Source organism: Protopterus annectens, chromosome 10.part0, assembly GCF_019279795.1.
Source record: "Protopterus annectens isolate FY-2018-M chromosome 10.part0, PAN1.0, whole genome shotgun sequence".
Taxonomy (NCBI): Eukaryota; Metazoa; Chordata; order Ceratodontiformes; family Protopteridae; genus Protopterus; species Protopterus annectens.
The window spans coordinates 1,359,368,449-1,359,396,236 of record NC_056744.1 but is presented as its reverse complement, the minus strand read 5'-3'; the positions used below and the strand labels follow the sequence as shown (position 1 = coordinate 1,359,396,236).

General features: G+C 43.4%; 1 protein-coding gene across 1 annotated transcript in view; it reads right to left on the bottom strand.

Annotated features, from left to right (window-relative positions):
* Nucleotides 1-27,788, bottom strand: part of ZFYVE9 (zinc finger FYVE-type containing 9) — a 1,427,803-nt gene that overhangs the window by 843,868 nt on the left and 556,147 nt on the right. The window contains exon 4 of the mRNA XM_044086014.1: nt 6,106-6,205. Coding sequence (XP_043941949.1) covers nt 6,106-6,205 — 100 coding nt within the window. The remainder of the gene's footprint in view (nt 1-6,105; nt 6,206-27,788) is intronic.

The following is a 27,788-nucleotide window of genomic DNA, read 5'->3' as shown; positions in this document are numbered from 1 at the left end:
TCTGCAGCAAAATGCTAATTTTCCTCCCAAGGAGCTGCCAAGAGAGATTTGCTTGGTAGTTTGAGGATTGAGTCATTGTGTGTTTGTCTTCTGGGGCTCACATGGGGCCTGTCTTCTCCTCCTTTCTGGGTAGCAGTACCCCATTGGCGGTGGGCTTGTAAGGGCCTTGTGATTGACTCTGCCCCTTGGGCATCTAGATTTGCCCTCTGTGATCTGTCAGAAGTTGGAAAAGGACCATTTTTGTTGGCCAATTTCTGTTGAAACCATAGGGGTTAAAATTGTAAAACTCCTTGACCGCCTGTGCATAGACCTTTACCTTATCCTCCATTTTCTTTAAAAACCTCTTTCGCTTTGACACCAAATAATATATCCTGCTGTAAAAGGTGCATCCAATAATTTTTGCTTTAACATGATCAGGTAGGGTTTGTTCTTTTAACCAAGCATGCACGTCGCATGACAGACCCAGTAATGGTTGCTCGACAGGAAGCTTCCAATGAATCAAATCCATTATCATTGTAAAAGTATGGCTGCTCACCTGTTCAGCTGCATGCAACAGATCCTGCCTTCCTTGAATTCGGACTGCTCTAGAATGTGTGCCCATTTTTTGTTTTAATTGAGACATTAGAATTTTCGCTGATATTTCAGCATGTGAAACTGACAATTTAATGCTCTTACAGCCTGTATAGCTGAGGTGTATATATCTTCTTTCTCATTTATCTAGGGAAGCTCTGGAATCCCTTTCAGAGGGCACAGCGATTCCAGTCATAGAAGCTTTTAGTCTCCTTTGGGACCCCTGGAAATTGTTTCTGGGTCAGCCACAGGGCTTTTTATAAATGAACCTGTGTGAGCTGTAGGTACCTGTAGTATCTGTCTGGTTTGGCTGGAGCAGGAGGTAGAGAGTCTGGATTTAGACTAGACTCCAAGCACACATAATCCACAATGTCTCCAACTGGGGGATAGGAAGTGGTCTGTGCTGGGGTAGTAAAAGGAACTCTTTGTTCTTTTCTTTAGAACGTGAGTAGTCCTGGCCTTCCCAGTGGAAATGTTCCTCATGGTGTATGCAAAGTTTCCCAACGGAGTAGTCTCTTCAGGGGAAATGCTGAGGGAATAGAGTCCCCAGCATCACAGTCTCTTTGCGGGAGGGGAAAAAGTGCAAATCCCTGTTCCTCAGAAGAATCTGTGGTAGAAATTAGAAAACCTGGTCAGAGTGGAAGCATAATCCTCCTCTGGTCTTGGTCTTTTATCTGGAGGGGGATGGGAACCCCTGATTAGGTAATCAAATCTTCAGCCATCTTAAGCATCTGTTTCCTAGGCATAGGGCTTTGAAATCCGGACTGATGTACAGCCTTTTGGTTTTAAAGCGAGTTTTTAAGCTTAGCATAAGATTTAGCCTCAGGAGCAGAAGTCACACTGGAAGACACCTTCTGCAAACCAAGCGTGTTTCTCACTGCACCGGGATCTCCCTTCTGCTCCGGTGTTGGAAGGGCTCAATTAAGATGGCTGCGGTGGTCAGTACACACTCGGGCACGGAGAATCCGCGTGAGCTGTCTGGGGTTCCAATTCTGGCGCACGCCAGGGGCCATGTGAGGCACCCTCACTGAAAACCAGAGAACCGCCAGACAGGCTCCAGCAGAGTCTTCGGAGTCTGGCCTTTGTTCCTTGTGTCAGTTTGTCCTTATCCTTAAGTTGATGCAAGATGTTGAAGTTGCCAAGGCTGCTCCCAATGGGTGATGAGGCAATTAAATTTCCTATCAAAGTAATGTCAGGCAAAGTCAAAAACAGTATCATTTGATAGTTTGTTTATTAAACCTAGTACAAAGTCCGACAACCTGTGACGTCAGTGGGTCTGGGCCTCAGGGGTAAGGAATAACACAATAAGAATGGAAGTCCTTATGAGGTATTTTGCCTCCCACATGAAATGCAATTGTTAACTTTTTCTGACATCGGACTGAGGGTAAGAAAAAGGTTCCTCAACGGGTATCACTTAGCTTTTATTGAAGACTTCGGACCGAAATTCGAATATTAGGAAAAATCTCAGGCGTCAGTCAACCGCACTTGCGAATTGCTTAAGAGCCTGGCAACTGTGTAAGGCAAGAAAAGACTGTTGAAAATGTCATCGGATGCTCCTTAGGAGTACTTCCCTGGCGCCTGACATCAGGGAAGAAGCAACAGCAAACCGGACGCCGGACCAAGACTTTGGAACTCAGGCTAACTTCATGGACCGCCTTGATGGCAGGGATAAACCTCATGCATGATGACCGCAGCAGTAACATGATGGAACATCTGGAATGCTAGTGTGACACTTCACACCTTGCCACTGTGCATGCAGTTTAACAATCCAGATGCTTCAACTTATGTAGGCAGCATGGCAGAAACTTTCACTAGTGCAAAGACAAGTCATCATTCAATAGGAGGTCCCCCGCTGGTCAAATGGGCAAACTATTAACTGGGCTCTTTAGTAGTACATGAAACAACAGGTGATAAATCCATGTCATCATCCCCTTCATCACCCAAAACCCAACATGTAGATTTGTTATTGACAACATGCTCCCAAAAGGGGCTTTGAAATGCCCCTTGGTTTCCTAACACAATAAAACAGGAAAACGGAAGCATATCAGCAACAAAGTATTACACATGGATGGAAAAATAACAATAATGGAGGCCCAGTAAATAATAAAGCACCACAGATAAAATGAAGAATTTCAACATCAGTTAATTCAGCATTGTAACAGAAAAATTGTTGAATAGCCTGCTGGATAAGTAACTACCCAAGAATACTGCACTGAATTTGTAAAATTCTGTATTTAATAGTGAAGGACTTTTTTCACTTAAAATCAAGTTTCACAAAGCCCTGAGGTATGTGGAGGTTGATGGACCTCATGAACAATACACGGATGCTCTGACTGCAAAGAATACTAAGTTTCAATATTTCTTAATAATGTGTTAAGTAAAGGTCTGTAGATGCTGTTTAAAATGAATACAAGTAAAATCTGATTAAATATATTAATACTAATGAATCCTCAGACAGAGCATGCATACCACATTACAAAGCCGTATTAAAGTACATGCAATAAGCAGCATTTCAGGAAAGGAATGGGTGCTAAGATGTTAAAATGCAGTCACAAAAAAAGACCACAAGAACAACAGCACAGAATGAAGGGAAAGGCAAACAGGCATGCATCGCTCAAGCTACCAAAAGGAACTATAAAACAAGAGTAAAGGACAGAATGGACTTAAAAAGAAGAGAGTAGGACACAGTTAAGGAAAGCCAGCCTGCTGCTAGTACTAAGTGGGCAATACATCTCATCTGGACCAAACATACTGGTATAAGGCCACATGGTGGCTGCATTGATTTATGGAGAGGTAAACCAAGGGTCCCATTATACGCATCTCCTTGGCCTGCTCAGCAGTACAGAGTGGCAGGTGACACACACTCTGGCTTCCTTCTTCTCCATGTAATTCAGCTTTGCATTTCAGACTGCAGCACACTGCACAGAAGCCTTTGATCTGTAGTCCATTTGCCCTGAATGCGCTGTCATGCCATGTGTGCTCCCCAGGCATAGTCCGATGCATCTGTTGTCATAGTTTGCCTGGCTGTGGGTAAGGTGAAAGGCTGACCCTTGTTGTGGTGACATGCCTGTGCCCACCATAGAAACTCCTCCTGAAGGCAGGAATGAGTGGTATCATTGTTTCCAAGCTGTGGCTGTTATCGCTTTTAAGGTACCATTGTAATTTCCTCATATGCAGTTTTGAAATGGTATTAGTAGTATGCAAGATGCCATGAATCCCAAGGCCTGCAGAATTTTTCTTGCAGGCAGTTATTGCCATTATTTTGAAGTATTGAGTCAGCTGTTGTTGCTTGTCTGGCATGAGATAAGCCATCTGGGCCGTTGTATTCAAGCTGGCACCCAGGAATATTATGTTTTGTGACGGCACTAGTTTTGATTTCTTTTCGTTTACTGTTTACCCTGGGCAACTTAGAAGGTGTTTGACAAATGCCAGATGCTTTAAAAGAACGTCCTTGCTTTCTGCTTGAATAAGGCAGTTGTCCAGGTATGGGTATATTTGAATTCCTCTTTGTCTGTAGTATGCAATTACTGGTGCCAGGCATTTTGTGAAGACCCTGGGCGCAGTAGATAAGCCAAAGGGCAGTGCAGAGAATTGATAATGGGTTGAACCTGCAATGAAGCAGAGGTATCTTTTGCAATTTTGTCTGATAGGGACATGCAGGTATGCCTCCTTGAGGTCCAACGTTACTAGCCAAGCATTCTTGCCCAGCATGGGAAGAAGCTGCTGTAGTGTTAGCATCTTGAATTTTGGTACTTGAAGATAGGTGTTCAGAATTGAAAGATCCAGAATGGGTCTCCATGCCTTTCTTGGGACTAGAAAGAGTCTGGAGTAAAATCCTTGTCCTTGCTCCTGTGTAGGTACCTGTTGAATGGCTCTCATGTCCATGAGAGCTGTAATTTGTTTTTGTGCCTCTGCCCATTGATTTGGTGGCAGGTTTGGCATTCCTTTTATCTTGGCAAGGTATGAAAGTGGAATCTGTATCCTTGTGAGACAATGTTTAGACCCATTTGTCTTTGTGATGATGTGCCAGTTGTCTGCAAATGCTAATTTTCCTCCCAAGGAGCTGCCAAGAGAGATTTGCTTGGTAGTTTGAGATTGAGTCATTGTGTTTGTCTTCTGCTAGCTTGGGCCTGTCTTCTCCTCCTTTCTGGGTAGTACCCCATTGGGTTTGTAAGGGCCTTGTGATTGACCTCTGCCCCTTTTTCTGTATTTGGGCCCTTTTGTGAAATCTGTCAGAAGCTTTTAAGGAAACCAAAATTTTTGTTGGCCAATTTCTTTCTGAAACTTTTGGGGTTTTACCTGTAAAAATCCTTGACCGGGGCTGCATAGACTTTTGGCCCAATTTCTGGCGCTCTGACATCAGGGAAGAAGCAACAGCAACCGACGCCGGACCAAGACTTTGGAACTCAGGCCAACTGCGGGACCGCCTGATGGCAGGACAACCCAAGTGTGATGACTGCAGCAGGGTAACACGATGAACATCTGGAATGCTAGTGTGACAATTTCACACCTTGCCACTGTGCCAACAATCCAGATGCCTAACCTACAGGCAGCATGGCAGAAACGCTACTAGTGCAGACAAGTCAACACCCAATAGGAGGTCCCCATGGTCAAATGGGCAAACTATTAATTCATTCTTGCAGTACATGAAACAACAGGTGATAATCCATGTCATCCCCTTCATCACCCAAACCCAACATGTAGATTTGTTATTGACAACATGCTCCCAAAAGGGCTTTGAAATGCCCCTTGGGTTTCCTAACACACACAAAACAGGAAAACTGTGCCATATCAGCAACAAAGTATTACCATGGATGAGAGGTAACAATAATGGAGACCCAGTAAATAATGGAAGCACCACAGATAAATGAAGAATTTCAACATCAGTTAATCTGTGCACAGAAAATTGCTGAATAGCTCAGTTAATAAGTAACTACCCAAGAACACTGCACTGAATTTGTAAAATTCTGTATTAATAGTGAAGGACTTTTTCACTTAAAATCAAGTTTCACAAAGCCCTGAGGTATGTGAGGTTGATGGACCATGAACAATACACGGATGCCTGATTGTAAAGAATACTAAGCCAATATTTCTTAATAATGTGCTTATAAAGGTCAGAGATGCTGTTTAAAATGAATACAAGTAAAATCTGATTAAATATATTAATACTTCAATGAACTTCAGACAGAGCATGCATACCACATTACAAAAATGCATTAAAAGCATGCAATAAGCAGCATTTCAGGAAAGGAATGTTAAGATGTTAAATGCAGTCACAAAAAGACCAAGAACAACAGCACAGAATGAAGGGAAAGGCAAAAAGGTATGCATCGTTCAAGCACAAAAAGGAACTATAAAACAAGAGTAAAGGACAGAATGGACTTAAAAAGAAGAGAGTAGGGACACAGTTAAGGAGCCAGCCTGCCAAGTTAGTACTAAGTGGCAATACATCTCATCTGACCAAACATACTGGTGAGTACATGGTATTACTGATTTATGGGAGGGGGAACTGCTGGTCCCATTATACGCACTTACCGTTCAGCAGTACAGAGTGGCAGGTGACACACACTCTGGCTTCCTTCTTCTCCATGTAATTCAGCTTGCATTTCAGACTGCAGCACACTGCACAGAATACCTGTGAACAGGAAACTGCTTGAACAATTAATGCATCAGACCAACAGTCCCTTGTACACCAATGTACTCTTCCACTATCAAAGGTACAGTTCTCTGTCAAAGTAATGAAAATCAGACTTCATGTACAGACTCTATCTTATCTTCTGTTTAACAGTCACACACTCTCACACTCACACTCACACTCACACTCACACTCACACTCACACTCACACTCACACTCACACTCACACTCACACTCACACTCACACTCACACTCACAGCAATATGTAAGGTGTTAGTATGGAATACAGAAGTACATTTAGCCACTAACCAAAAACAGAATTTTCCTAGAGATACAGTAAGCAAAGGTAAATCTATTATTAAGCTAACTAAAACCTGGGCCAATCATTAAGTCTCGAAAAAGAAGTTATGTACTCACCATAACGTTCCATCTGAATTGTTGTTGTCCTCAACCTGTGGGTTAGGCACCGAAATCAGTGCCTAGCCGGCCATATCCAAGCTACGGTGCCGAAACTGAGCTCCTCCCCTATCCATAATGCCTCCTCTCCCTCATTACCTCAGATCGAGTTTGCCTGACTGATAGGTTCCTGACATAATACCATAGAAAAACACGTTGACAGCTAAAAAACACTTAAAGAGGAGGCATAGAGAGAGAACAGAAGGCCTCCTCTGCCAGCCCAAGTGCTCATGGTAAGGGGGAAGGAGGAAGGGAAGGTTGAAGACAAAGGAAGAACAACAATTCAGATGGAACGTTATGGTGAGTACATAACCTTTATCTGACATTGTTGTCTTCATTTCATCTTCAACCTGTGGGACAGAGTCCCCAGGAAGGATGATTCGGAGCACGGCGGAAACAAAGGAAGCTCTGTTCCCAGATGAAATATCCAATTTGTAATTTGATATGAAGGTGTGAGAAATAGCCCATGTAGCTGCAGCTCATATCTCATCAACTGGCACTCTAGATGAAAAGGCTGATGAAGTAGACACAGCCCTGGTAGAATGTGCCTTCACTGCAGAAGAAAGAGAAATAGCATACTCATCATAAATAAACGTAATATATTTTGCAATCCAGTTGACGATATACCTTGGAAACAGGTGATGCCAATCTGTGCTTAGAATATGATACAAACAGCTGATTGGACTTTCTGAAAGATTTGGATCTATTTAGATAGAAATGCAGCTGCCTATGTACATCAATCATGTGCAATTGATATCACCTTTGTTTTGAAACTCTGGAAAGAACACAGGAAGATGAATGCAACACGCTTGTAATTCAGAAACCCACTTAGATGAAGTAAGAGCTACCAACAAAGACGTTTTCCATGACAGAAACTATAGATCCACTTTTGTTGAGGGCTGAAAGGGAGATGACACCAGCGCCTGTAGTACAAAAGTTAAGTCCCAAGGAGGGGTCGGGTCCTTAACTGGAGGCCATAAAAGAAATGTTCCTTTCCGAACAGCTTTGCACAATCTAGAAGTGGCCAAAGAAGAATCCTTGAGCCTGACATGATAATGGGATATGGCAGCTAGATAGACTTTTAACTGTAGAGAAACTGGCACCTTGGTTGAAGATACAAGCCAGAAAGTCTAAAACCGAAGGTATACAGGCAGAAATAGGATCCACCGAATTGTGGGACTCCCAAATGGGAAACTTCTTCCATTTGCTAGCATAAATCTTCTTGGCAGACGACTTGTGAGCAGAAAGCAATATATGCTTCACAGGAGATGAAATCCTGGGAACTCTAGCCATCAATGGAACCACAGAAGCCAAGCTGTGAGTTTCAGGCTTTCCAGATCTGAATGATAATCGCCCTCTGGATTGGAAATCAGATCTGAACATTAATCTAGAATCCAAGGAGGACTGACACTGTGAGACCAAAGGAGAGGAAACTAAACTTGATGAGGCTAGAAGGGGGCAATGAAGATCACATGGCACCTCGACCTCTGTGCCTTCTGAAGGAATTTCAACATAAGGGGAGGGTAAGTGTACAGCAGACCAGGGGGCCAAGCATGAACTAGAGCACTTCTGGGAATCCCTCCTCTGGGGAGAATCAGGGTGAAAAATACCTCTCTACCTCTTACTGCAAGAAATCTGGACAAAGCTTGACCAAATGGGGGACAAAGCCCCAAAAATAGGGACACATTTTAAATAATGCTCTTATAAACTTAGAAAGTTGCCAGAATAACAGGATTTGTGTCATCATACTTTTCTGAAGGATATGAAGTCTGAAACTCAAATGACTGTCATTATTTATTGACTTTAATCCTTAAATCTTCCCAGTGATTTGTCAGAAAAATACAATTTTTATGAGGAACAGACCAAAAATATGAAGCAGAAATCTGGACATTCTGCTAAAATCTGTACAGTTGAGTGGTATCAGTTGGAAGATGAGGCGAAGAGATTGCAACATGGTTGACCCCATTTCTGGAAGATCATGTTCGCCACCGACGGTTTCAGAGACCACTCATGAGGAAACAAAATGGTCCTGCTGAGTTTGTCCACTAGAATGTTGGAACTCCCAGGAATGTGTGTTGTGATAAGAAGGCGCCCTGAGGAAATCGCCCATTCCCATAATCTCATGGCCTCTCGAAAGTGGGGATAAGATCTGGCTCCTCCCTGTTTGTTAATATGCCAGACCACTGTCCTGTTGTCTGTCTGCTGTTCTGCAGGGGAGAAATGAATGCAGTGCCTGCAAGGCCAGAAGCACTGCCCTCATCTCCAGAATGTTAATGTGTAAGTTGCTCTCTAACACTGATCATGTCCCTTGAACAGTCTGTCCCAGCCAATGACCCCCTCACCCCCACCCAAGCCAGGAGGTGTCCGTAGTGACTGTGGCTACAGGAGCGGGAACCACAAAAGGGTGACCTTCTGCCAATTTCTGAGAGTTTAACCACCACAGTAGGGAGGACATGCAGGTTCTGGACAGCCTAATGGGATGAGACAGGGGCTTGTCCAGAAGCGACCGCTGTACTGCTAGGGATCATTGGAGAATGCGCATGTGTAGTCCTGCCAAAGGTAAAATAATAATGGCTGCTGCCAAAGATCCCAGAGCTTGGAGAATTTCGATTGCTGATGGCAGAGGCATTTCTAGAAGAACATGCACATGGAACTGAAGAGACTGAATCCTGTCGCTGGTCAGAAAGACCTTGCACACAGAAGTGTTCAACAGAGCTCCGATGAATTCCAGGGAACGGAGAGGCTCCAATTTTGATTTGGGAAAGTTTATTGTGCTGTCCAAGGTCGAGGCTGACTGAAAGAACTGGTCTCTGACCTGAAGAAACTGATGCTTGGTGAGTGCAGCTAGAAACCAGTCATCCAGGTAAGGGAAGACCTGTATCCGCTGCAGCCTGAGATGCGCTGCGAGTACTGCTACCACCTTGGTGAACACCCTAGGGGCTGTGGTGAGGCCAAAGGGGAGTACCCTGAAATGATAATGCCTGGCGCCTGACCAGAAGTGTGGGAGCCTCCTGTGCCACTTGTCCATCTTTATGTGGTAATATGCATCCCGGAGGTCCACTGAGCACATCCAGTAGTCCTTCTGTAGGTAGGGAAGGATAGACTAAATAGTAACTATTCGGAACTTTGTCTTGGTGACAAACCTGTTCAAGCAGGTGAGATCCAAGATTGGTGTGTGTCCCATTCCCCTTCCCCTGTCTTTTTGGGCATGTAGATGCCAGATCCGGATAGCTCTACGGGTATGGGCTGGATGACTCGCTTGTTGAGCAGCTTGGAAATTTCGAGTTTGGCTGCCTCCCTGTGAACGAGTGGAACATCCAGGAGAATTTTTTGGAACTTTGGTGAGTGAAAAAAAGGTATCAAATAGCCCTTGGATATTATTCTCAGCACCCATTGGTCTGATGTGATGGCTTCTCAGGCTCATGGGTACAGAGAAAATTGACCCCCGACTGCCTCCTGGGTGGGGCAGCGGGGCAACACTTCAGGGTTGCTGGAAGGGCCTGTCCGGGCGAGAGTCCCGAGCCCTTTGGTCCCTAGAAGCCCTTCTGCCTCTAGGGCGATGTCTAAATGAATAATTTCCCAATCTGCCCCTAGGGGAAGAGACTGCCGGTGTGTCTTGATGGAAAACCCTGGACTTCCGGAACCACAGCTTCTTACTACCTCTTTGACACCTGGAGTAGGATCGTTGAGGAGTACAAATGCAGATTCAGACGGCAGGCAGGGTCTGACCGTCCTTCTTGAACTGAGCTAAAATATCCTTCATGGATGGACCAAACAGGGTAGATCCATCGAAGGTGGAATTAGTGAAAGATGCCTTGAAGGGCTCAGAGAAATCACAAAGCCACATGCAGGCATCATGCCTAGTAGCGATTCCTGAACCGGCTGTTCTAGATGCGCCCTCCGTGGCATAAGAGAGAAGCCTCATAGAGATATTAGAAATGGCTTTAAGTGTAGCCAGTCTAGAGGAGAAGATCCTCTGCCGACATGGACTCTGGAGTAGATGCAGAAACTTCCTCGATGAGTGACCTCTGCAGTTGAACAACATACACCATATAATTCAGCACCCTAAGGGAGAAGGTTGCTGACATGTAAACATGCTTCCACGGTCTATCACTCTGGACTCCTTGTCAGGCTGATGGACAGAGGAGCTCTCCTGGGCAAGCTCCTTTTTGGTGGCAGCTGCAACCACCAAAGCATCAACAGGACACTCTTCTGTCAAAATATCCTGTCTTGCAGGGTGCTAAGGACCTTGTCAGGGCATTTGGCTACTGGCTCCACCACGTTAGGTTCCTTAAACTCCCTCCAGGCAATGAGGACTACCAAAGGGTCCACTCAGGGGGGGGGGGTCACCCAGGAAGCAGATGGCCTGCAACGAACACCTACAGGAACACCGACTCATACAGACTGGGCTTTTGGGCAGACCATCCACCTTTCTGATGCAGAATTTCCATGATGTCTCCAAAGGGATCTGGGGGAGCCCTCACCTTCCTCCCAGTCAGTGTCTTCGGTGACAGACTCACAGGTGGAGTCAATGTGCCTCCTTTTGCACATATGCTTCCGGTGGACCTCCTCGGGGGAAGATCCCAGGGAGAAGACGAAAGCCTGAGGCTCCACAGAGGGAGCAACCTGGAGAGTAGGGACAGGCTGACACTAAAGTGGAGGACTGGAGACTTCGGGTCCATAGTCCAGCTGGAGTAGAAAAGGATCCAGAGGGGGAGACATTGCAGATATCGACATCCAGTTCAAGAGAATCCTCTCCACCACATTGAATGCCAACGGAGAGCAGGAAATTGGTGCCGCATGCACTTGCTCCAAGGGGCTCGATGCCAGCAGAGCTGAAAACCTCGACTCCATCTGCGTCGATGGGGGGGGGGGGGTCGGCGCTGAGCTGCTTAGTGCCGAAGCTCCGAGGGGAAGGGAAGGCACCAAAACCCTCGATGCTGGCTCCAAACCCTTGGAACCGACACAGAGTGGACCACGACTCCAAGAGCACTCCAGCACCGAAGTGAAAGGGGCCAAGGAACTCAAGGCCATGGTCAACAAAGATACCAAAAATGTCAATGCCTTTCCCTCAACACCGGCAACTCCGACATCCATAGGCCCCAAAGCCCTGGGGCTCGGGAAAGCAGGATGCCCCGTAAGGAAAAGGGAAGGACCGACCACTCCCAGTGGGGAGAGGGCAGGAAGGACCCCCAGCTGGATCTGAGCCTGCAGGAACTGTCTCATCAGGTGGTCCACTTCTCTCTCGGACAAACTAACAAACTATGGGACTACCTGGCACAGGAAGCTACAGACTCAGGCCTGGAGTGGTGCCTAAGCGAGGCCGACTCCAGGGGGTCTAGAGAGAACCTAGGCTGAGGCGAGGATAACCTAGTTCTAATTTTGGGAGAAGGTTGGCCAGCAGAGGTGAAAGAGTCCACCAATTTCCATTTCTCCAGGGGCATGTCCTTGCCTCTGGACTTCTCTCTCTCTGTTTTTTTCTCTGCTTTTCTGTCCTCATCCCTGCTTTTACTCTTGGGCAACTTACCAGGAGGTTGAGTCCCTGTGCCTGAACCAGAAGAACTGGGTAACAGACCCTTTAAAATTAACTTACTGCGCCTATTCACGATGGTACAGGCAGAAAATCCCGCACAAATAGAACACCCAATGTCCAGGTGAATGACGCCTAAACACACTATACACCAAGTGTGGCCATACAAGGGTGGAAGACTGGAAAGGGAACATGACCAGTATATATATATATATATATATATATATATATATATATATATATATAAAACTGGGTTTTGGGGAAGTGGGCTGTCAGTAAACTGAAGGTAAACCGCACACACACACACACACACACATATATATATATATATATATATATATATTTTTTTTTTTTTTTTTTTCTTTTTTATGGAGAACACGAAGGGAAGGGAAAAGATTAGAGATAAATAGTACCTGAGGTATGAAGATTTCTTAATAATCTCAGAAAAACTCGCACCAAAGACGGAGCTCAGTCAACTCATTTGTAGCTGGAATGGCAACAAATGAGATCTGGGGTAGTGAGGGAGAGAGGGGCATTATGGGTAGAGGAGGAGTTCAGTTTTGGCACTATAGCTTGGATATGGCCGGCTCAGCACTGATGTTGGTGCCTAACCCACAGGTTGAAGATGAAATGAAAACGACAATGTTAGATCAATGACTACTAATGCCAGACTAAGTCTGATAGTTGACTTAGAGGATTAAAGAGCTGTTAACAAGCTGTTTCCTGTGGTCCAGTGGTGCAAGGTTTGATTCCGTCACCCTCCATTGTCTAACTGTGTGACTTTGAGCAAGCCACTTAAAGAGACACTGTTCCTGGACTGAATCTAAAAAAGGTTCACACAGATCACTGTTCTGCCAAGGAAAATAAATACAAATAAAATAATGTATTGAAACAAAAACATGTCCCAAAATGGGAAAAGTGACATAAGGAGGAAAGCAACTGCATGCCTAGGTTCAGCATACTGAAATACTTCTGTTCCATGGCTCCCTACTGAAATGTTAGCATGCAAACTGCTGACTGCGAACAAGCCAGAAAAAGAAGAGGATCAAAAATGCAGGAGAACAGTGAATATGAAATATTGCTCTTCTCTTTTAACCTTCCTTTTTTGCAAAATGGCAAACCCCCTGAACATATATATTCCAACTCCGAGTTCACCATACTTCAGAATAAAGGGACTGTTCCGAGAAATGCCCATCTTGGACTTAATATATGCAAGTCTCTTTTTTTTCAGCCAGTTTCCATGTTTTGGGACTCCCTCTAACAGGTCCCGACTTTTTAAATGGTTACCCTCTTCCATACTACATGCAATAAGTAATCAATTCATGAGACTTCTGCAAATCACAATTAATCATTTGAAGGGAACTAAGAAAATGAATCTGCATGCACACATGAGAGTCTGTGTTGTTTTGCTAGGACTGAAGTGTTTGTTTGATCAGTCCATTTCTTACTTAAAAGACCCCTTTATAGCCACAACTTGGGTCAAAGCAAAATAAACTGCAGTATACTGACACAACAAGGAAATTCAAGCAAGTTACAGTGAAACCCCCTGAGGGTCAGATGCACAGTATGACTATTAGCAAAGGTAAATACAGATCAATTCTACCTGTGTACCTGTAGAGAAGGAAGGTTTAACAAGACAATTGAGATTCTTAAAACAAACAAGAAAGGTAATTGTTCCAAGGGAGGGAAGGCAGCTGTCAAAAGACTTTACTGTACAAAGGGGAAATGGAGGTCTTCTTGCTTCGGGAGCACAGACCAGTTTTCTTCTTTCTCCACTTCCTAATCTTGAAGGGAAGATATGGTTCTATAACTTTAGCTAGCTTACTTCAAACCTGTAATTTTGGATGGTCAACTTGCACAAAGAAAATTTGGAGAAAATGCTGGGCCAGTGGTGCAGAGGCATAAATCTCAGACAGTGACCCCACAATATGCACAGAGAAGGAAAAACAGGGGAGTGTGAAAGTGAGCAGCTAACATGGGTAATACATTCCAGAGGAAGAAGGCTGTCTAGCCTACCGTAGTGGAAACACCTTCTGAAAAAATAGTTGCAAGGCATGCAGTATATGGGACCGGAATTAGTACTTGGATCCACCTTGCTAAAGCAGTAGACTTTATGAGACATAGCAGGAAATGCTCATGGAGAAAGGCATTGCAGGGCCTCATGTCTACAAACACACACATTTTAAGAGTCACTATCTAACATTTGATGCATAGGATATGATTGCTGAAAATAGTTATGTCCAGGATGGGTCAAAAATTTCAGCCCCTGCCTTTCTCTGGGGAGGAACAGACTTTACATTTCATTTGTAGAGCAGAGTTTAAGTGACTTTCAGCAGCCTTGAGGAAACTGCATGGTTCTTCTAAAGGAGCAGCTAACCACTAGAAGACATGGTCATGTATCATAACATCTAAAGCCACTGGTCTATGGTTATGTTTCTTCAAAAGCTGGGCCAAGCTTAAAGGAGAGGTAATGCTAAACAGTAATCAGGACTATGACTACTCCAGCAGCACAGGCAAGCTTGCAAGATATGTAACAGGCAAACACAATACAAATGAAAAAAACTGGCAAATGCATGGGTTCTCTTTATCCTATCCTATGAGGAAGTCATTATTCTTTTTGGAATATGGGAAAGAATACAAGAAGAGATACAAACCTGGGGTAAACTGTGGTCAATACGTGGTTCCTTATTTGCACACCTACATACAGGTTTTGAGCAGTCTGACCAAAAAATGATCACCACACAAAAAGAAAGCCTCCAGAATGCCCTACCTCATTCACTTCTGAAGAATAAGATATGGGGTCTTGTCTCCCATTACAGGTACATATATAGGTATTCTGCATTGGCTACAGCATTAGCACGAAGTTACAAAGGACTGTGCATAAAGCTATCATAAAGGTCTTTTCCAAAGCCTAAAGCATATTAGATACTGTGACTGAAAGCTGTATCAAAATGTTGTACGGCGATGGACTAGTAACTTTCTTGTACTTAGAACTACCTATGCCTGATACGCACAGACGTTCATCAAGACGGCTGTAGTAATTTTAAATTCCACAACTGTTTTTTCCTCAACTTCATTCTAAGCAGCATTAAGGCCCTTTTGTTTTTAAATAACCTAAGTAATCTACTGTAAGGCCCTTTTTTAGGATTGCTTCGTGAACTTTTCTTATTAACAAAAGATGCAGATCAGAGTCACCCTAGCTGGTAACTGCCAAACACTAAATGAACACAGGCAGTGGTTACTTCTAATACCTTAGATAAGAGTAGTAGATAGCTCTACAGTTATATTTTAGCCAGTAGTGTCTGAAACAGGCATACAAGGAAACAATAAGTAGGGTAAGCATTATCCTTATAGTGAAGCAGTGTTGCAATAGCTCAGAGTATGCCTTCCTAACACTCTCTCTCTCTCCTCCTCTATCTTTACATAGACCACTTCAAGCTGCAAGGAAAATAATTTTTGGCAACAATAGTTACTAAGATTTTTAACATAGGTTAATGGTATGATTGTGTGCAGAAATTTGCAAATTCTTAGCTGGTTATTTGCTTTTAAGGCTTGTAGGTGTATGAGGGGTTCACTAGACAATCTCGAAATACTGAAATGTTGAATTTCAGTATTGCAAGACTGAATAGTCGAAAATGCAGTTATGCGACACTGCACTATATCGAATGCGGAAATGTTGAATCCGCTGTCGTGGTGTCACGTTCGTGACGTGTGGTGCGGTTTGCAGATTTAGCTGGGAATTCAGGTAAGTGTTGTTTACGTAAGGGTATTGGGGAGGGATTTTAGTGTGTGTGACTGTGTGTAGTGGTATTTTTTGTATGTTTATGTGTTTAGTGCGTCCTCGGAGTTAGTATATATATATATATATATATATATATATATATATATATATATATATATATACATATATATATATATATATATACACATATATATATATATATATATATATATATATATATATATATACATACATACACAGGGGGTGGGGGCGCAGCCCCCCCACATGGGGGTGCAGGGGGGCTTGCCCCCCTTTTTATAGGCAGGGTAGGTGTGTTTGTATGTTATGTTATGTGTTGTTTTGTTGGTGGTAGTGTAGTTAGGTAGGTGTATGTGTGTTTGTGCGGTGGTGTGTGTGGTCGCGATTTTGGTTTTTGCGGTTGTGGGTTTTCAGGTATGTGGAATTTCGACTATACAGTCTCGAAATACTGAAAGTCGACATTTCAGTATTTCGAGATGGTCTAGTGAATCCGTATGAGAACTCTCTTCCCTCCAGTAATGTAATTAAAGTGCATTTAGTGGACATCACCCAACTCCCAAACCATCCTGAGTTCTCCCTTGAAGACAATAACCCTCATCCTGACTTCTCTAGTAGTCTCAAGAATTGGCAACCTAACTATATAAAGAACAAGGATTTTTTTTCCTAATTTCTACAATACTAATCTTACTGCAAACAAAGTATGACTGTACATCAACCCAGTGAACTATATGCATAATTGCCCTACACGCAGTTTCACAGATTTTTTCTTTCTCTTCAAACTCTATTTTCCCCGTGAAGTGTGTAGTCTCACTCCATTTGCCTACCATACCCCCAATTCTTACCCCACATACACTAAATTTATATCCCTTTACCCCTTCCCCTACTACCACTCTTCCTTCTACCCACCACTCCCCCATCCACCAGTACCAATTTCTACCTCTACACTTTAAAAGTAATCTCTAAGCAACTACAACCCTCACCTTACTATTCCTAATTCCAGCTTCATGTCACATCTCACCATTACCCTTGCTATCTCATTAATAAATCTTCTTGTACGTTAACTGCTACTGACAATACATTAAAAAACATCAATTCTATACCACCCCATCTTTTTAACCAGAGTGCTGTAAACTATTTCAAATTAAAGAACATAACACACATCACCACAAGCCTAAGAGCAGAAATAAAAGCAATAATACATACTAGTGGCACCCATTTTAGTAGCTATCAAAACCAAATTAGAAATAAGTGGAGACATCCACTCCAACCAGGTCCATTTAATACCAATTCTAACTCCAAGGCCAACAAGATCACCTTAGACCATACTTCCAAAAATCCGAGGAGTACATGCCTGGACAGATTCTCACTCTCAACATATCCTAATCACTACAAAAAACATGGCTCAAACAAAACATAAATGATGAAGAAATCATATCTCCTGGATATAACAACCACCAGAAAAAGAGGAAAAGAAAAAAAGCCAGTGCTGTAGTTTATGTTACATCAAAACTCACTTGTATCCCTCGACAGCCCCACCATACCCAATTTTGGAGGCTGAGACATTTATTCCTTAAAATTAATCAACATAAAAAAATATCTATAATTACTTTATACATTCCACCAGGCAACAACATTACTACCCTACAAGACATCCTGCACTGGATTTCCAGTAATATTAACCAAGAAGCTATAATCATTGAGACTTAGACTGGATGACACTCATCTGTAACTCTCCATCTAGCCTTATTCAACTATATATATTTACTCAAACAATCAATACGTAAACCAGGTGTAATCATAACGCATCAAAACATACAATTTTACACTAGATCCTTGCCTCACATCCAAAAAATACTCACTTTCTGGCACCTTACACAATTCCCTAAGTGATCATCTCCCAACACATATAATTTAACACTAAACTCAAACTCTAACTAAGCACTGCTACAAAGAACTAAGGAACTTGACTACCTTTCAAAACAATATTTTCAATAACTCCTTATAGCATTACAATTGAAATACATTAAAATAACTCTCCTTAGGTGATATAACTGCAGAATTTAACAAAATAACTCAAAATACATTAAACAGCCTAGCCCCAACACACACAAAAAGAATTAACTAACGCAGCTCCTCCACCTCCTGCTATACTAAACCGGTATCCACCTCCTTCATTAAAAAAAAAAAAAAACTTCTCAATAAAGTAAAACCCACTACTAAAGTTCCTTATAAACTTCCTAGAAAATACATAAAAATCACTGCAGTTTTACTTGCCTACACTATAATATAAAATTATGTTTTCCTACTCTGGAAAAAATCCTTTATTATACTACCACAAAAAGGCAGCCTCTCTTCTGACCTATCTAACGTTGGACCCATTGCCATTCTGTCCCAGTCTCTAAAATCTTGAAAAAATGCATGCATGCATAGCTTTTACAAGGTTTACTATCAAAAGGCAAAAAGTCAGTTAAACAACAGGCACTTGTGTGAACACAGTATGTGTGACACTGAGAATGTGAACATACAAGTGACAGTCAATTGATAATATCGTAAACAAGGCAGGGACACGAAGCATGTTGGGAAAAGGCAACCGTTGACATTAACACAGACAACATGTTGTCGATATTGCCGCATCGACAACTGGACCTAATTAATATTCATGAGTCGAGTATATGCATCGGTAACATCACTCACCATTCGCGCTTTTCAATGTCGCGTTTTTGATAGTAATCCCTTTTACAATACATCCTAGATAATAATATATTCTCACCTACAACGCATGGTTTTAGACCGCACAATAGCACTACTACAGCCTTGGCTCAGCTTCGCCAACCCAATCAATAAAGTACAGTTGTGTACATTTACCATAAATGTAGATGTTCGAGTGTATTCACTGTTGCAGTCATTACATTTGGGTTATCTGCTTGCAGTAGCCCTCAATCGGCCTGATTAACAAAGTCTTGGGTCCTGCATCAGTTGCTGTCCCTTCTTCCATGCCGTCAGGTCATCAGGGGTATAAAAACATGCAGCCGACGCCATTACTTCAGTTTTTCTTGCCCCGGATGTCAGGTGCCCCTCTAATGGGAAGCAATTAAATCTATAATACAAGGATATACCTCCAACAAAAAAGCAAATACACCAAAAAGCTTTTTGAGCTTAGTAAATGACAGTAGAGGTATAGCCAAAAGAAGAAAGTGGGCTGGAGGGAGGGTAACCAGGACTGCAACAGTGAATACACTCGAACATCTACATTTATGGTAAGTGTACACAAAGTACAGTTGTGTATACTTAACATAAATGTAGATGTTCGAGTGTATTCACTGTTGCAGTCATTACATTTGGGTAATCTGCTAGCAGGTTGCCCTCAGTCGGCCTGAATAACAAAGTCTTGGGTCCTGCATCGGTTGCTGTCTCCGCTTCCATAACGTCAGGTTGCCAGGGGTGTAAAACATGCAGCCAACGCCATTTTAATCAGTTTTTCTTGCCCCAGATGACAGGTGCCCCTCAAATGGGGAGCAAAAATATATATATAAACTGTAAATATATAAATGCACCTTAGAAACATAAAATTTACCTTCAGCTAAAAGCAAATACACCACAAAGGATTTTGAGTATAGTTCAGGAAAGAAAAGGTAAAGAAAGGGGGCTGGCGGGTGGGTAACCCAGACTTCAACAGTGAATACACTCAAACATCTACATTTATGGTAAGTGTACACAACTGTACTATGTTCTTCGTGTTTCACTGTTGCAGTCATTACATTTGGGTAGATTCCCAAAGCTATGGAAGGGAGGATGCAACTAAACAGCATTAGGAGCAGCTATAAGGCCCTGCAGGACTGCAGTGGCAAAGCCTGCCCTGGATTTAGAGAAGAGAGGTAAATGATAATACTTTGTGAACGTAGGAACTGAGCTCCAAGTAGCAGCTTCTAGAATGTCTCTGGTAGGGACCCGTCTGAGAAAAGCTGCTGATGTAGAGGCAGCCCTGGTGGAATGGGATCTGGTCCCCTTGGGCACAGGTTTACCATGGTGCAAGTAGCAGAAATGAATGCAATGGCTTATCCATTTAGAAATAGTCTGCTTTGATATAGCCTTCCCCTCTGATCCTGCAGCAAATGCTACCAGTAGTTGCTCAGACTTTCTTAGAGATTTTGTCATGTTTAAGTAGAATCTTAGTTGTCTGTGTACATCGCTCCCCCTTGTTCTGCGGATTTGGGAAAAAAGTTGGCAGGCGAATGGTCTGGTTAAGAGCCACACTGGATACCACCTTAGGCATAAAAGAAGGATTGGTCCTCAGGGCTACCCTGTCCGGGTAAAAAATAATGAAAGGCTCCACTGCCATGAGAGCCTGTAGTTCTGAAACCCTTCTAGCTGAAGTGACTGCCAAAAGAAAAGTTGTCTTCCAAGAAAGACATATAGCTGCTGGTTCAAAAGGAGGCAGAGTGAGTTTTTCCAGCACAAAATTGAGGTCCCATGCAGGAGTTGGTGCTCTCCTGGGAGGTCTTAAATTTTTGGCCCCTCAGAGATACTGTTTTATCAGTGGATGAGAAAAGAGGGGAGGCTCTGTGTTGTAATGAGCCGAGATGGCAGAGGCATGGATTTTTATTGAAGAAAAAGATAGGCCCTTGTCAAGCATCTCAGTTAAGTATTGTAAAATCTTAGGAATATTGGGCTTTGCTGTGTCTATTCCTTGTGCTTGGTTCCAAGCACAGAATCTCTTCCATTTATAAGCATAAGATTTCTAGTACTAGGCCTTCTGGCTTCCAAAATGACATCCATCACAGGTTTACTGAGAGATGTGATTTAAATAATTAGTTGATTAGCCATGCTGCAAGATTCAAAGTTTGGAGCTGAGTGTGCAGAATTTGATAGTTCTGCTGAGACAACAGATGAGGTGTTTGAGGCAAGTACCATGGAGGAAGGTGTGACATATTCCTTAGAAGCGGGTACCAGTGTTGGCGAGGCCACTTTGGAGAGTAGAGCCAGAGGGGGAAAGGCATAGACTGATAGGTTTTTCCACCTGAAGGATAGAGCATCCACTTTCCATGCTTTTTTGTGATGAGTTCTTGTGCAAAATTTGTCCAACTGATAGTTTTGGGGAGAGGCAAATAGATCTATGTCTGGGCTTCCCCATTTCTGTGTTAAACTGCTGAAGGTTTGTGGATCCAGTTTCCATTCATGCGGGCCCATAAGATTTCTGCTTAAATCGTCTGCCAGAGTATTTTGCTTTCCTGGCAGGAATTGAGCTTGAAGATGTATTTGGTAAGTCAAGGCTGTAGTTCCACAAGGCCATGGTTAGTCTGCAAAGGGGGTAGGAATGGGTACCCCCCCTGCTTGTTTATGTACCACATAACTATGGTGTTGTCCGTCTTTATCAGTAGTTGTCCTGGATGAAGTAAGTCCTTCAAGGCTGTCAGAGCATTCTGAACAGCTAGCATATCTTTCTGGCTGATATGTAGATGCATTTGGTTTGGGCTCCATTTGCCCTGAAGGCATCTCTGTGCCAGGTGGGCCCTGCAAGCATAGTCTGATGCGTCTGTAGTTAGGGTTTGGGTGGCAGGGGGTAGAGTGAATGACAGTCCCTTGTTTTGATGACATGTCTCTGCCCACCAAAGAAACTCCTGTTGTAGGCAGGGAATCAGAGGAATCATTGTTTCCAGGCTGTGACAATGTTGACCCCATAAGCTTTTTAGGTACCATTGAAGTTTCCTCATATGCAGTCTCACATATGGAATTAGTAGAATGCAGGATGCCATGAACCCCCAAGCCTGCAGAATTTGTCTTGCAGATAACTGGGTTTTTGTTGCCATTTGTTTGAAGTATGTTGTCAACTGCATTTGTTTGTCTGGCGTGAGGTAAGCCATCTGGGCAGTTATATTCAAGCTTGCACCCAGGAATGTAATTATTTGAGAGGGTACCAGCTGTGATTTCTTTTCGTTTATGGTGTACCCTAGGCATGCAAGAAGCCTTTTTACAAACGCCAGATGTTGAAAAAGAGTGTCCTTGTCCTCTGCCTGAATGAAAGAATCGTCCAGATAAGGATAAATTTGAATGTTTCTTTGTCTGCAGAATGCAATTACTGGTGCCAGGCACTTTGTAAAGACCCTGGGCGCAATAGATAAGCCATAGGGCAGTGCACAGAATTGGTAATGCAAAACCTGCTTTGAAGCGGAGGTATTTTCTGCAAGATTCTCTTATTGGGATATGCAGGTAGGCCTTAAGTCTAGAATTACCAACCAAGCATTCTTGCCTAGCATAGGCAGTAGCTGTTGTAAAGTCAGCATTTTGAATTTTGGAATGTCCAGGAACGTGTTCAGAATCGATAAGTCCAGTACTGGACACCGTGATTTGTCTTTTCTGGGTACCAGGAAAAGTCTTGAATAAAATCCTTGTCCTTTTTCCTTTTCTGGTACTGGTTGAATAGCCCTCATATCCACTGATTTTGTGGCAGATCTGGCCATCCGTTTGGAATTGGCAAAGTATGGAAATTAAATCTGTAACCCTAGGATACTATGTTTAATACCCACTTGTCCTGGGTAATTAACTGCAAATTTTGAGCATGAAGTGCTAGTTTTCCCCCCAAGAGGGCTGCCAAAAGAAAAGTGCTTGGAGATGGTAGAGGAAAGTCATTGAGACTGTTTACTGTAGGGTTGTGCTTTGTTACCTCCAGATTTGAAGGTGGAGGCACTCCATAGCTTTGACATGTAAGAACCCTGTGATTGATATCTGGAGCCTTTTGAGCACCTGGGTTTGCCCTGAGTGGCTCTGTTGGACACAGGAAAGGACCAGTTCTTAGTAGGCCATTGCCTACTGAACCTGGGTGGCTGCACTTCCAAGAAATCTTTTACAGTTTGCATAGATTTAGCTTTGTCTTACATTTTCTTTCAACCCTCTTCTGCCTTCTTACCAAACAGATTATCATGCTGTAAAGGAGCATCCAACAATTTAGCTTTAACATGATCAGGCAGATTTTGCTCCTTGAGCCAGGCATGCCTTCTTATCACAGATCCAGTTACGGCGGCCCTGCAAGAGGCCTCCAAGGAATCAAAACCACATTGCAAAGTATGCTTTCCAACCTGTTCTGCTGAATGCAATAAATCCTGTAACTCTCTATTTTCCACACAATCAGAAATAAACATTATTTTCTGTTTCAGTAAGCCGATAACATGTTGATATTTAAGCATATGAAACTGGCAGTTTAAAACCCTGATTGCCAAGGTTACAGATGTATAAACCTTCTTACCCCATTTATCCAGCGCCCTGGAGTCTCTATCAGAAGGGGTAGGATTTTTGGCTGTAGAAGCCTTAACACCTTTGGGATCCTCAGAAATAGTCTCAGGATCAGCAGCAGGATTTTTGAAAATAAATGTGTGGGAGTCAGGAACCCTGTAATATCTGTCTGGCTTACTAGGAGCCGGAAGCAGGGAATCAGGAGCCATGCTTGGATTCTGAGAACACATCTTCAACAATGTCTAATACAGAAGGTATTGCCAAATGCCTATGCTGAGGAAGAAGAAGGAAATCTCTAAGCCTCTTTTTTGATTCAGAGAAGTCCTGACTCTCCAAATGAAAAAGTTCCCTTAAAGTATGCAAAGTCTCACTAAAGGAGTAATCCTCAGGAGGAGATGCAGATGGGATGTGTTCCTTTGCATCAGAATCCTCATAAGGTGGAATAGAAAATTCCTGATCAGAAGAAATGGAAACCTGATCTGAAGATTCATAATCAGAGCCTTGCCTAGGCCCCTTAGCGGCGGGGGGTTGGGAACCCCTGATCAAGGTAATTAAATCCTCAGCCATTTTGATCATTTGTTTTTTAGGAATAGGGGCCTGAGGACATGGCTCATGCGTCGGTTTTTTTAGACACAGACGTTGTTCTTGACCTTGTTTTTGTTGATGGCGTCAGTTTAATATAAAAATGTTGAGGCCTGAAAACACCCTCAGAAGCCGGTGCCTGCTCAGCGGCACCGGACCCATCCAAGGGAGAGACATCCGCGGGTTCAATACTTTGCGAATCTCGTGGCATACTGGACTCTGAATGGGTCTTGGTAGAAGCCTGCGACTCAAAAGTAGCGGTTATCAGGGGCTGCAAAAGCACCTCACTGAGTACCAGCGAACTGGCGACTGGCTTAGGAGAAGCTTCGTCATCGGTTTTGGACCTCAACGGTCTGTCTCTGTCTTTTTCCTTGCGTTTTTTTGTGAACTCCGGTAGTCGGTTTGCTAACAGACGACATTTCAGGGTAGTTAAATCTTGAACCAAAATATATAGAAGCAAAAATATACCGACGCTTAATAGTGCGTTGGTTAAATTTAGCACAAAACCGACAGCAAGGCACGTTGTTATCAGGGCCTAGGCAAGGAATACAGTACAAATTAAAATCCTTATGAAGTATTTGCTTCCCACAAGTAATGCAATTATTAACTTTTACTGACATCAGTAAGGAGCAAGAAAAAGTTTCCCCAATGGGGTACTTTGCTTTAGCTTGAAGACTTTGGTTCTGAAACTCGAAAACGAAAATTTCAGGAGTCAGCCAACCAGCACTTGCAAACTGCTTCTGCTTCGGGCACTACGCGACAAGAAAGACTGATTAAAATGGCGTCGGCTGCATGTTTTATACCCCTGACGATCTGACGTCATGGAAGAGGAGACAGCAACTGATGCAGGACCCAAGACTTTGTTATTCAGGCCGACTGAGGGCAACCTGCCAGCAGATTACCTAAATGTAATGACTGCCAACAGTGAAACACGGAGAATATCTGTACTATGTTCTTCATGTTTCACTGTTGCAGTCATTACATTTGGGTAGTTTCCCAAAGCTAAGGTTGGGAGGAAGAATTTAAATAGAATTAGGACCAGCTATAAGGCCCTGCAAGACTGCAGTGGTAAAACCAGCTCTGGATTTAGAGAAAATTGTCAAATGATAATGGTTGGTGAAAGTATGTACAGAACTCCAGGTAACAGCTTCTACCCTTGTAGGGACACCCCTGAGAAAGGCTGTAGAGGTAGATACAGTCCTGGTTGAATAGGGTCTGATGCCCTGTGGGATAGGTTTTCCATGGTGCTTATAGCAGAAATGAATGCAGTGGCCTATCCACTTTGAAATGGTTTGCTTAGAAACAGATTTCCCCTCTGTCCCTGCAGCAAATGCCACCAGCAGTTGTTTGGATTTCCCTTGAGGTTTAGTCCTGTCCAAGTAGAATCTAAGTTGTCTGTGCACATCTAAGGAGTGCAGTATCTGTTCCCCTTTGTTCTGTGGGTTAGGATAGAAGGTAGGCAAATGAATGGACTGATTAAGAGCCACACTGGATGCCACCCTTGGGCATGAAAGAGGGATTGGTTCTGAGGGACACCCTGTCCGCATGAAAGATGATGAAAGGCTTCACTGCCATAAGGGCCTGTAACTCAAATACCCTTCTTGCAGAAGGGATTGCTAAAAGGAAATCTGTTTTCCAGGAAAGGAATTTTAAATATGCAGTAGCAGCTGGCTCAAAAGGAGGAAGAGTGAGTTTCTCCAAGACAAAGTTAAGGTCTCAGGCTGGAGTTGGAGATCTCCTCGGTGGCCTTAAATTTTGGCCCCTCTGAGGAACTGCTTGAGTAGTGGGTGAGAGAAGAGGGGAGGCTCTGTACTATAATGAGCTGAAATGGCTGAGGCATGAATTTTGATGGAGGAAAAGGACAAGCCCTTATGAAGCATCTCAGTCAAATATTGTAGAATTTGAGGTAAATTGGGCACTGCTGTGCTCATCCCTTGAGATTGGTTCCAGGTACAAAATCTTTTCCATTTTGCAGCATAAGATTTTCTTGTACTAGGCTTCCTAGCCTCTAAAATGATATCCATCACTGATTTACTGAGGGGTGGAAAAGAAGAGATTAGGTAATTAGCCAGGCTGCTAGGCTCAGGGTTTGCAGCTGAGGGTGCAGAATCTGGTTCCCCTGCTGAGACAACAGGGAAGGAGTCTGAGGCAAGTGCCATGGGGCCAAGGTGACACACTGCACAGGAGGGGGTACCAGTGTTGGGGTGGCCAGTCTGGTGCAATTAAAATCGTCCTTGGCTTGTCCTGTTTGATCTTTAGTAGTACCTTGGAGAGCAGAGGCAGAGGAGGAAAGGCATAAACTGATAGGCTTTTTCCAGCTGAAGGATAGAGCATCCACTTTCCAAGCTAGTTTGTGGGAATCCTTGTGCAAAATTTGTCCAACTGATGGTTCTGGGGGGGGAGGCAAACAGGTCTATATCTGGGCTCCCCCATTTGCTTGTCAACAAGTTGACAATTCTTGGTTCCAGTTTCCACTCGTGTGGGCCCATGAGGTTTCTGCTTAGTCCATCTGCCAGTGTATTTAGTTTTCTTGGCAGGAATTGAGCTTGTAGATTCACTTGGTAGCGCAAGGCTGTGTTCCACAATGCCACGGCTAGTCTGCAGTGGGGGTAAGAGTGGGTACCCCCCCCTGCTTATGTACCACATGACCGTGGTGTTGTCCGTCTTTACCATTAGTTGTCCTGGAAGAATGTGGTCCTTGAAGGTTGTCAGAGCATTCTGTAACATTTCCTTTTGATTTATGTGTAGGTGCATTTGACTTGGGTTCCATTTGGCCTGAATGCACTTCCCTGCTAGCTGAGCCCCCCATGCATAGTCTGATGCATCTGTTGTTAAGGTTTGGGTGGCAGGGGGTAGTGTGAATGGTAGTCTCTTATTTTGGTGGCAGCCCACCAAAGGAACTCTAGGCGTAGACAAAGTATGATAGGAATCATAGCTTTTAGATTCTGTGAATGCTGACACCATAGGCTTTTAAGATACCATTGCAGTTTCCTCATATGGAGCCTTGCATATGGAATTAGAAGAATGCAGGAGGCCATGAACCCCAAGGTCTGCAGTATTTGCCTTGCAGATAACTGGTCACTTGTTTGAAGGAGGTTGTCAAATGAGCCAGTTGTATTCAAGCTTGCTCCCAGGAATATAATTTGTTGTCAGGGTACCAGGTGTGATTTATTTTCATTTATGGTGTACCCCAGACAAGTCAGTACCCTTTGAACAAAAGCCAGATGATTCAAAAGAATGTCCTGGCTTTCTGCCTGAATTAGACAATTGTCCAGATATGGATATATTTGAATATTTATTTGCCTGCAGAGTGCAATGACTAGAGCTAGGCGCTTTGTGAATACCTTGGGCGCAGTATATAAGCCAAAGGGCAGTGCAGAGAACGGATAGTGCATGTCGCCTGCTTTGAGGCGTAGGTATCTTCTGCAAGACTCCCTGATAGGGATGTGCAGGTATGCTTCTTTTAAAGTCTAGTGCTGCCAACCATGCATCTTTGCCTAGCACAGGAAGCAGCTGGTGAAGAGTCAGCATCTTGAATTTTGGAATCACCAGAAAAGTATTTAGAATAGAAAGGTCCAGGATAGGATGCCATGTATTACCTTTTCTGGGTACTAGAAAAAGTCTTGAATAGAAACCTTGCCCTTTTTCCTCTTCTGGTACCAAATGAATAGCCCCCATGCTTGATTTTGGGACTCTGCCCACTGATTTGGGGGTAGATCTGGCCATTCACTTGGTGTTGGTGAGGTGTGGAAGTGAAATCTGTATCCTTGGGACACTATATTTAAAACCCATTTGTCTTGGGTAATGAGTTCCCAGTTTTTGGGCTGCAGACCAATTTTTCCAGCTAAAGTAGCATTCAGTTGGGAAGTTCTTGGAAGTTTGAAAAACAAGTCATTGAGACAGTTTTCCATAGGGGGAGTCCTACTACTCCCTGATTTGGGTGTGGAAACCCCCCACTGCTTAGTCTTGTGTGTCCCCTGGGACTGAAACCTGGGGTTTCTGCTGTGTCTGGGTTTGGCTTGAGAAGA